Source organism: Prinia subflava, chromosome 4 (assembly GCF_021018805.1).
Source record: "Prinia subflava isolate CZ2003 ecotype Zambia chromosome 4, Cam_Psub_1.2, whole genome shotgun sequence".
In the NCBI taxonomy this organism is placed as follows: domain Eukaryota; kingdom Metazoa; phylum Chordata; class Aves; order Passeriformes; family Cisticolidae; genus Prinia; species Prinia subflava.
Genome location: NC_086250.1, coordinates 67,986,185 through 67,997,464, shown reverse-complemented (window position 1 = coordinate 67,997,464; position 11,280 = coordinate 67,986,185). Strand labels below are relative to the sequence as shown.

Sequence of the window (11,280 nt, the reverse complement as noted above, 5' to 3'; positions counted from 1 at the left end):
GGTTCTGCGGAGCTCCGCCCGCCCGGCCCGCTCCGCCCCCGCCCTGCCCGGCCCGACCCGCAGCGATGGCGGCCCGGCTGTGCCGGCTGCCCAGGCCCCTCACGGCCGCCTTCAGCAGCGCCGCGGCCGCGGGAGCCGGGCGGGCCCCGCCGGCGGAGCCGCTGACGGAGCGGCGGGAGGCGGGCGGCGTGCGGTGAGCGGGGGCGCCGGGGGCTCCGGGACGCGGCCGCGTCCGGAGCTCGGTGACCGTAACCCCGCTGTGTTTCCCGGGTTTTGCAGCACCATCGTCCTGAACAACCCGCGGCGGCGGAACGCGCTGTCGCTGCCCATGCTGCAGAGCCTGCGGCGGGACCTGCTGCACGACGTGAAGAGCCGGGAGCTCCGCGTCATCGTCATCGCGGGTACCGCGCACCCGGGCGGGCGGGCAGGGGACACACCGGCAGCGCGGAGCTGAAACACAAACCTGGCTGGGAAACGAGGAAACGGGGCAGGAAGGGACCTGTGTGTTTCCCTAATGCTGCCGTGTCTCCCGCGGCTGTCTGCACCCGGCAGAGCTCCCTTGTCACGCTCTTCCTGTGTACTCACCCCAGCTTCCCCTCTCCTGTATTTCATTCCTCATTCCTAACTCAGCGTGAACGACTGACCGGGGGTTTGTTACGCCTTTGGTTTTAGCCAACATGTCTAAGCATTAACACGTTTCAAAATGTCAGCATTTCAGTCTGGGTATAAGTGTGTTTACACTCGGTAATTTCGGGTTAGGGTTAATTGGTTTTAAGATTGTATGTAAAGAATACTTTAAACAGAACGAAAGCCAAAAAAACCAAAAAAAGTTCTAAGAGTTATCAAAGTAAAACGTTAACATCCACACCCTGGAGTTTTGTGCAGGAACAGGCGAAGCTAGGATGGCGCTTGTTACCCTGTTGACAGGTACAGACTAATAAAAAACAGGGTTTCTGCAAATCCAGTGCTCCGTTTCCCTGCTCTGAGCCAGGATCAGCATCATCGTTGCCAATCGTTTGTTAGAGCTATTTTAAAAACACTCTAGTAAAGGAGAGATCTCTACACCAATACCACAGACACCCATGACCCACGGGTGTAAAACAGCCCCTCTCAGAGCCTGTTACAGTTTCCTTCCATTAAGTTGTAGAGTTCTTAAAGATTATGAAACTTGAGCCCTACTTAAGCCACCTTTTTTTTACTCTGCTATTTTAAGATAACCTTCCTTTGCCCCTTTACCAAACATCTCAGATAAATTGGTTTATTAATTTAGGATCATGCTGTTTCCTATATATAGGGGGAAACTCTGTGTGTTAGGGCACTCACACAAGAGTGGAAGAGAGCTGATTTCACAGGGGTGAGTTTAGATATACATATTCCTCATTTAAAACAACAGTTAGAAATTCTGCAAAACACTGAAGCGTTGGGAGTACAGTGCTCTGGGAATTTGTGAGCACAATTGCATTTGGTTTTTTAGAAATTGCATATTCCTGTTTATTTCTGAGTCCCCTGCTGAATAAAACGCAAAAGAAAAAAAAAACAAGAAAATAAAAGATTCTTCAGAGAATGCTTTGGGCCTTTAACACAGACTTTGCAGCAGATTCTTCAATGACATTCAAATGCAGATGTAATTATTCCCCAGATATATATTGCCAACCCCATGAGTTGAATGACAGTTATGTGGTTATTTCTGGATAGACTGTGTCTCAATAATCTGATTCATGAGAAACAAATCCATAGGTAAGGTTTGGTCTGCATAGGTGTAGCTGGAAATGCCACATCCATGCAAATATCTGAGTTCTGAAGGATTGGAAAGCATCACATTGGTTGGTTCCAATGACAGGTAGTCTCATGGCAAAGGAAAACTTGTCATTGATTGTGTACCTGTCTAGAGTGTTTTGATCTTGGCAAATCCAAAGTTTAGTTCCACAAAAACCTCCTCTTTTTCTGCCCAAACCCTGAACATACTTTTGGGGGTTCTCTAGACGACAGTTTAGTAGTGGAGAAAACACTCTAACAACCCTTCTGGTTTTCCTGTAGCAGAATAAACTTTTTTCTTTATTTTTCCATTGTGACCTTCAACACCATGACAGAAAAAATATTGATGCTTATTTAGCAAAAGTTAATAATTAATTCTGGGTACAATAAATAGGGACTAAGTATATTTATCAGTGTGAGAGCAGAGCACTCCAGCCTTGCTCTAGCTGATAAGTTTGTGTTGTACCCAGGAGATGTTTTGAAGAGCCTTACACGAAACTGGACTCAGAGGGGTGAAATGCATTCTTTGTAACTGAGTTAAGTGTAATGGAAGTGAAATGAGACCTTGAAAAGTGATAATGGGTGTTACTGTGCTTAAATGTTGCATTGCAGCAATTTAAAGTTACCACAAGTTATATTTTGAAAATCTGTTCAAAACTCCCTCCCCAGACTCCTTTTTGAACACTGACATGTCACTGACATCCCTTTAGCTGGGGCACTGATATGCTGGAACCCCTGATTTCTTTATTAATTCAGACTGAGTTTTCCTGAAATTCTTTGCAGCTGAAGGACCTGTATTTTGTTCCGGCCATGATTTAAAGGAGCTGTCAAGTGAAGATGATGTGAAGCATCATTCCCAAGTGTTTGAATTATGTGCAGAGGTAAGCAGTTCTTGAGTGCCTCTGCCTTTGCCTGGTGTTAAGAGCAAGCATTGGTTTAAGGAGGGACAGCATTGGTCATCTGCTTGCTAAAGCACACATTATTCCTTCAGATTCCTTGATTTTTGCTGCTCTGCTATTTTAATGCCTGTTCCTGGTGAAATTGTGTTTTCCCTGGGTTTCTCTATGTGTAAATAGAAGGGCTAAAATGCCAGTGTGCATGTCTCCAACAATGGGCACAGTCAGGGTGTATTCCTTCGTTTAGCCAGTGTTCCTTGGAGCTGAGTATGTGAGCAACGTCTTTTCTGGAAGTCTAGGGATAACCAGCTTCAAGTCACTTGTGGTCAAATGTTCTTTCCTGCATTTGTTTAGTTAAAAGTTCAGGATCAGCTTAAACAGCAAGTAGACAATGTGGAAATAAGACCTGACGCATGGTTGTCCAAGTTCTTGTTAAAGACACAGGTCAGGGAGGTGGGGAATCCTGGAGCCTTTGGAGAGAATGGCAAAATCCCCTCTGATAGTTGTGGAGCTAGAATTTAACCCCTAATCCTCCTCAGTGTGACAACAGTGAGTACTTTGAAACCTTTTGTTCTAGCTCCTCCAGTACTAATGATCTCTAAGACATTGCCAAGCCCATATTTAAGGAATGCTGTAAAAGCCATGTGTGAAAGCTACAGGCCCTTCATCAACCTTTCATCAGAAAGGAGCCAAGATCCAACAGTTTAGGGTTTTTTGGTGAATAGGGAGGAAAGTACTTTTGATGGCTTCCAAAACAAGATTGTGTCTTCCTGAATTTTTGTACTGACTGCTGTCTTTTGTGCATGCAGGTCATGACTTTAATCCAGAAACTTCCAGTGCCAGTGATTGCCAAAGTAAACGGCTTGGCTACAGCAGCCGGCTGCCAGCTCGTGGCAAGCTGTGACATCGCAGTGGCAAGTGAGAAATCTCAGTTTGCTACTCCTGGAGTAAACATTGGGCTGTTCTGCTCCACACCAGCTGTGGCCTTGGGCAGATCTCTTCCAAGAAAGGTAAGCTTCCTTTCCAGATAGTCTTCATGATTTTGCAAAAAGTTGGTTCCCATGTTAGGAGTTTTAGTTCCATTGCCCAAACTTTCTTTTCCTGCGGTGCAACATTCATAATACTGTATTTCAAAAGGCATCTCCATAACTCTTTGCACTGGGAAAAATAATAAAGGGTGAGCTCTTGTTTAGGAAAAGCAGCTTCCTACTGATGTGACTCCAACCAGCACGAGCTCGTCCCAGCAGCCCACCAGCTCAGCAATCCTGGTTTTTTTTCCAACAGGCAGCTCAGGGCTTTAGCCAATGATGTTCTCCTCTGAGGAGGAAACCCCTGCAAGTTCAGGGTAACAATCCCAGCGAGGCATCAATTCTTGCCAGGCAATGACATTTCACTGCCAGCAGGATCTGCCTGACTGTAGATCAAGATGCTTTAAATAGCATCTAAACCCCTCCTGGTTTATGTCCTACTGATTGTGGCTGCACATCTCTCAGAGCATAAAAAATAATACCATCTATAAAGCTTCCATAACTGAGAATAGAAGTTTTAAGTTCTGATCCAGTTGGATTCATGCAGACAGACGGTCCAAGCCCAGCAGGGTTCTGCTGAGATGCAGTGACTGAACTGCACACATCCCATTGCTGGATAAGAGCTTCAATTGAAATTTCCCATCTGCAGGGACATCCTGTTCAAAGAGAGTCCATGGGGGATTTTTCCAAGTCTGCTCTTCTGTGCAGTTGTAGCTATTTCTGAATTGGTAATTCTGGGCTGTAGGATTACCTTTTTAAAATGTGTGGGAAATACTTTTCTCCGTGCCACTTTTCAAAGCAATAAGAACATTCCCTACAGTTTCCAGAATTGCTATTTTTGCCTTTTAACAAAAGAAATGTTGCCAGTGCTTGTAGATACCAGAGCAAAGATGCTAATGAGGATAATAAACTTTTATGATTCAGGCATTGGTCAGTTGCATCAGGAGTCTTGGAAAACAATCTTTATTGATACATAACATGGAATAGTCACTGATTATTTGGGGTTTTTTTTTGTTTCAAACCTGAAGCACCAAATGCTGAAAGCAGCAGGAGACTGAAATAATGTAGCTATAAAAAGTCCATATTTAAAACCACTCATACTAAACTTAAAACTAGGACAGGTGTTTTCAAAAACTGCACATATGTCCAGCTTAAAATACCAAGTTCAGTCATTTGACTTTGTAGATGATCCACCTCTCTTTTAATTCCTACACCAATCACTAGAGACTGTGGGCTTTTGAAGAGAAATCCAAGGGTGTCAGCCTAGGACAGCTGGAATCAGTGGGCAGATTTGAAGAGACCAGTCCTTCTCTTTGCTGAGACCTCTTAACAGATCCTTGGCAGTTTAAAAGACCAAAAGGTTTAAATCATTTGTGAAAAGAGTAACTTGTACTTGAAGGAGGAGGCTGAAACTCCCCAGACAAACCAAAGCACTGAGGCAGTTGGGTTGACCTAATACAGTATTTTTCCTTGTTCAGGTGGCACTGGAGATGCTTTTCACAGGTGAACCTCTCTCTGCCCATGAAGCCTTAATGCACGGGCTTGTCAGCAAGGTGGTACCAGAAGACAAGCTGGAAGAAGAGACCATGAAAATCTCTCAGAAGATATGTGAAAGCAGCAAATCTGTCCTGGCCTTGGGGAAAGCCACCTTTTACAGACAGATAAGCCAGGACCTTGACACTGCTTACAAAATAACTACTAAGGTCATGGTAGATAATTTGACTTTGAGAGATGGGCAGGAAGGCATTGAAGCCTTTGTTCAGAAGCGTAAACCTGTCTGGTCACACTCTCAGGAGGAGAAGAAATGAATCCTGTCTCTAAACAAACCTTAGCTATGCTTTATGATTCTTCACGCAGTTGCCTTTGGGAACTATATTTTTATTCTTACTGAAAGTTAAATTTCTCTTCTTACAAATGCCAGACACAATAAATTTACTCTAAGTATGTAATAAATGTTAAGAAAAATCAAAGAAAATGGGTTTTCTTAGCAGTGAATTTAATCTGTGGTTTTGGAAGTAATTCTGTGCTGCAAAAATGTGTCTCAGGTTACATAGGGAGTCACAGGGGCTGAGAGAGAGCTCAGATCACCTTGTTCAGAACCTCCCCTTCATAGTTCTGGATGAGAATTGCTATTTATTGTTATTAATAGAGAATTGAAGGGCTTGGACACATTCCAGAGATGATGGTAGTACATATAATAATGGATTCCGGGACTGTTTGAGTGTTACAGACAGAAGCCTGTAACAGTTGTCCATTGCTCCTCATTTCTTCCTGTGAACGGTATGTGTCAGCTGTTTGTCCTCCACAAATCCTGATTTGCCACCATCAGTTCAAGCACTTATCCCAGCTCTAAGGATTTTTGTTGACTCCAGGAAGATGAGCATGGGTTGGGGTGGAAGGCAGTGTCCTGCCCCAGCTGTCTTTCAGGCTGGTGTGTTAGTTGGGAAATCCATCCTTGTGCTCAGAGCTGGGCGTTTACCAGCACTGGAGCAGTTCAGCCATGGATTTAAGGACTTGACAACTTCCAAAAAAATTTTTCAGCTGCTCTCCTGGGTAATCAGTTGCAACCCTCCAGGTGAATTTTTTATTCATGTCTAGTCTGAGCCTTCAAGCAGCATTTTATGGCCATTCCCCCTGTTTACACTATTTGGCATTACTGAGAAAGTTTTGCTCCATTATCTGTGTAATTCTCTTCAAGCAGTCACGGGCAGCATTTAGACCACACTTAGATTTCTCTGTGCCAGACTGACAAGCCCTGCTTCCTCCACCCTCCCTGTGGGTCATGTTCTCTGGGTAACCAGTTTGGTACCCCTCCAGTGGGCCAGTTCCAGTTTCTCTACATCCCCTTTGTACTGGTTGTGCCAAAACTGGGCTGTACCCTAAATATGGTCTCACCAGATTGGAGCAGAGGAGAGCAAAACGGGCCCTCCATGTGCTGGTCTGTGAATAGTGCTGAGTGTGTTGTCTGCTCTGTGATGGGAGTGCACTGCTGGCTTGGATTCAGCCAGGCATCCCTTGGGACTGCCCTGCCAGTCCACTCCTCTTCTGGTATCCTGTATTGGTTATTCTTCCCAGGTGAAGAAACTTGCATTTCTCCTTGGATCGTGGTTGGCTTGGACTGAAGCCAGGCCATTTGGGGCATCAGCCATTGCCCCAAGTTCACAGAATCTGCAGGTTTGCTGAGGATGTGTTCTTGATGGCAGTACTGGATGAAAGGAGCCTTGGTATCAGTCCATGGTGATCAGCTTGGGATGACCTCCCAGCAAACACATTTTTTCTGAAGTTCCACATAGCCAAATCATGAGGGCTCATCCATCTCATCCTTAAATAGACATCTAAGCAAGACCATGTGAATCACAGTATGGATGGGCCTTTCTTCTTTGTTGACAGTAGAAGTAACCTAAAGGGCTTGGTGCAGACTTCAGTTAGATCAAATTAATCCTACCTATGGCTACTAAAACTCCAGATGTGGAAATATCAATTAGATATATACAGCCCCACAAAGCAAGTCTCTTTTCCATGTCCAGGTTCAAAAGAATAACCTTTTCATTTCTGCTGCAAGTTTTAATTTTAAGAACAGAAACTTAAACTTTAATTCACCATTAAACTGTTTCACATTAAATTAAATGTGAAAAATGTGCGTGATTTGCACTAGCTGTTTTAAAAATATAAATTTTTGTTGTTACCACCAGGAAAGATGGGTGAGTTTTTTACAAACTCACATAGTTTATATAGGTTAGAAACTGTTATGAGCAATTGCGAGATGGAAGAGTTAAATCTGGAGCCCAATAACCTTCATCATGTCCTTTCTGATGCAGTAAGATGCTGCACTTAGACTCTGTTCCCACATGCTGCTCTAAAAGCATTAGGAAAGAGTAAATTGTTTTTAAAAATATTTATATTTAATGGCCATCTTGCAACTACTCAGCAAATCTCAACTGGCTCTTTTGTTCCAGGCTTTTAGAAATAAGTACATTATTTGATTTTTGCAGAACAGTGTCCTTTCCAGCTAACTGCAGGAATAAAATGGTTTCACTGGCCATCTTCAAGCATGAGTGACAGTTTAGATGAGCACACTCTTTCAGATATTCAGAAATTCTTCTGCAGTTGATTGCCATCTACACAAGATAGGGTTTAGCATTATTATTAACTCTATTCAGATCGTGAAGAGAAAATATATTTTTGTTTTAACTCAGTTTTCACCGTACTTGTACTATTTCTTGTAGTAAAGTAATTATGTAATTATAGAATCATAGGATCATCCTAGAATGGTTTGGGTTGGAAGGGACATTAAAGACCATCTAATTCCAGCCCTATGACAGAGACACCTTCCACTAGATCAGGTTGCTCAAAGCCCCATTCAGGCTGTCCTTGAACACTTCCAGGGCTGGGACATCCACAGCTTCTCCAGGAAAACTGTTTCAGTGCCTCACCACCCTCAAAGAATTTCTTCCTAATATCCAACCTAAACCTATCCTCTTTCAGTTTCAAACCACTCTGCCTTGTTCTGTCAGTAGTGCTTTTTTAATTAGCAGTCATCAGTTCTAAAAATGTTGGCATCCACAGGAATGTTTCCCTCTTGCTTGAACACTAGACAGAAAAGCTTCAGAAGGTTTTATAATGTTCTCACACTGGCCCCTGAAGACTGACAAAACAACTTAATTTTTCATTTCTGACTTGCATGGGCTTTTTATTTTTGCTCACATCTGCCCTTATTGTTTAATTTAATGGATTTACAGTCTATTTCTGGGAAACAGAGCAGTTCCAGAGCTGTTAATTAAGTACTACAGCCAAGAAACAAATGATAGATTGGGAGCCTTACCACCATGGGTACTGCTGCCTGAGGGAAGAGCTTGTCCCAAAATAGCAAGGAGCCTATCCCTTGTCACCCCCTCCATTTTTATTAAAGAATCTCTCTGCAGCTAAGTCTGCCAGGTAATTAGCCTGGTTTCAAGTCATCCTAACAGCATGTGGCTCTGGAAACTAAGTGCAACTCTATCTGCATACAGCCTCTAGGATGCAGTTTATCCTTGGAAATGACCAACAGGGACACATTTTCTATCCATACATACAGGAGCAGCTGGAATGGAAACCAGTCATGATATGCGAGGAATTGCCAGCATGAATGGAATGAACTGCCTCAGAGTCCATGGTGGCCTTAGAGGAAAGGCCTTGAGCCTTTACCTGGAAATTTTAGAAAAGATACAAAGGCAAAATCTAGAGGATATGATCATGTCACTTGTGATGTAGCTTCAGGCTGCCCTCATGAACAAGGCAAATGAAAAGCCAGGGAGCAGTGACAAATAACACATGGCAGAAGACTATTCCTAATTCATGGACCAGGCAATGACCTGCCTCACCACATCACTCAGGGAATATGTACTGAAAGTAGATTTAAACAGAGGACTTGGGTAATGGATAAGGTATTTATACCCTCTGTGCTCCACAGAGCCCAAGAACATTTTATATAAGCTTTTACATAAACTTCATAGAGTTTTCTTAAGGCCACTCAGCCCAAAATTCAGCAGCCTGGGTAAGAATTAGTTTGGGGTTGGTTTGAAGTAATCTCCTGTAGTTGTGGAGGGGAGAGCTTGAAAATATGTCCTGCAAAGTGCCAAAAAGCTGGACGTAGTTAACATTAAAAATACATGACTACCTCATTGGCAGGAGTCAGCATCAGAGTTTTTACCGTGTAGCTCATGATTTCTGAGCATTTGGATGGAGCACCGTGTCCTTCACGGAACTGCCTCTGGGTAATTCCTGTATTGTCATTCCTGTATTGCAGATGGGGAAATTGAGGCCAAATGTGCTGTGCCTGAGGTCTCTCGGTGAGCCCGTGGCACTGCAGCAGTGGCACTCAGAATGCTGACACCTGCTCCTTGGATTTCTTCAGGAACAAAGTTCCCTGTAAAATCAGCAGAAATGCAGGATGACGGCGTGCCCTGAAGTGACTGCAAAGGCTTCTGAACAGGAATTATGAGCTACTGCATCAAAGGCCTCTTGCTTGACATTTATTGGCTTTTTGATGAATGCTGGGGTAATTCTACCGTCAACAGTTTCTCATTAGGAGCCTGGCAATGTACTTTCTGACCATTATCTTTCTCAATATCACACTGGGTTGCTACAAAGAGCAGGGATTTTATGTGAAACCCATCTATCTCTGTAGCTGCAAACTTTTCTAATAATTCTACATTTAAATAATCTCATGGAAATGCTGGCTGCTTTATCTGAGCAATAAGGAGACTAGACAAATGGTTAAATTTCCATGAAGACCTAAAGCTATAGGACAAATTTCATACTGCAATGAGTAGGATTCATTTGTCTTGATTCCACTGGCATTGCTCCTCAATTATACTAATTCTGAATTTCACTGCTGAATAATGCATTCCCATCCTGCTTTACACTAGCAAAGGGAGGAAAAACCATCAGAGTTGTACCTTTCTCACTCCCCACAGTCTGATGTACCATCTCCTGGATGCTTATGGTCAATATTAGGAATTATTTTTGTCAAAACCATCGATTTTCTAAAAAGAAAATAGAAATATACCCCTAATGCCACTGTATATTTGAAAAGAGGAAAAGAGTTCATGCAACTTTGATGTGCCCAACTGTAGTAATTTTCATGCTACGAGTTTTAAAGCATTAACACTTATTTTAAATATTTGTATCCTGGAGTCTTGATAGTAGGATATTTTATTGATTATGGTTGCTATAGACAAATAAATTAAAACAGAACCAGATAATTAAAAATTAATGGAATTTCTACTACTAAAATGGGTTTCATTAATGACTAATGTTCATAAGCTACTTAATATGAGAGAATTTAATTTTCCCTCCTAGAGCCAGAATGGTGTTTTCAGCCTACCAAAACCAAGACTTGTAATGCTGTGGACTAACTAAAAATAAACTTTCCCACCAACTCTTTAACCTTACTTTCATGGCAGTGCAGATTAACCAGTTGGATTTAACACAGATTTAGGTCTCCATCTCGTCCTCCAGTCCTGCTGAGGGAACGTCCCCTCCCAGAAATGCAGCACAGGCATGGATGGCAGTGTCTGAGTCTGTCACTCGGCTCGTTGGAGCCCCATCAGGAGCCCTGATGTAATGGGCCATGTCTGAGGGAGAAGAAGCAGCTCTGCCTCCTGAAGGAGTTTCTAAGGACACATTCATGCAATAAGGGAATGTTGACATTCAGGCTGCCTCAGCTGCTGATGACAGAGAAGGTGTGAGGTCTTCCAAAGTGGCACTCGGGTTTTATTCCAGACCTGTCTTCCTATAAACAATTATACTGGATGAAATCATGTTTGGAAAGATGAGTGATGTTTTCCCTGTCCACTCTGCCCTGTCAGCATCAAGGATAAAGTGATGTATATACCTGCTTTGGTCTTCTCCACTTCCTGGCCCAAAATCATTCTCTGTGTAGACAGTGAGTGATGCTTCTGGAAAGAAACAATAAAGAATTAGTAAATCATATATGGAACACAGGGGAAAGGAAAAAGGAAATGAACACATGAGATCATTCTCCTAATGTGCTCTTCAGTCTAGATATATTTTGTTTCTTGTACCTGTTTAATGAAAGACATCCTTCATGTGAATAAAAC

The 11,280-nt window shown here is 43.0% G+C and overlaps 1 protein-coding gene across 1 annotated transcript; it reads left to right on the top strand.

Annotated features, from left to right (window-relative positions):
* Positions 1–19: 19 nt before the first annotated feature.
* Positions 20–5,654, top strand: ECHDC3 (enoyl-CoA hydratase domain containing 3). The gene is made up of 5 exons (XM_063397059.1): positions 20–193; positions 280–401; positions 2,539–2,636; positions 3,461–3,661; positions 5,158–5,654. Exons 1-5 carry the CDS (start codon positions 66–68, stop codon positions 5,485–5,487), a joined length of 879 nt encoding a protein of 292 aa, XP_063253129.1. The 5' UTR covers positions 20–65; the 3' UTR covers positions 5,488–5,654.
* Positions 5,655–11,280: the final 5,626 nt, after the last annotated feature.

Coding starts and splice junctions, on each gene's coding strand:
- ECHDC3 (XM_063397059.1), top strand. CDS start 66: ATGGCGGCCCGGCTGTGCCGGCTGCCCAGGCCCCTCACGGCCGCCTTC. Junction 194..279: donor CGGGAGGCGGGCGGCGTGCG/GTGAGCGGGGGC, acceptor CGGGTTTTGCAG/CACCATCGTCCTGAACAACC. Junction 3,662..5,157: donor GCAGATCTCTTCCAAGAAAG/GTAAGCTTCCTT, acceptor TTCCTTGTTCAG/GTGGCACTGGAGATGCTTTT.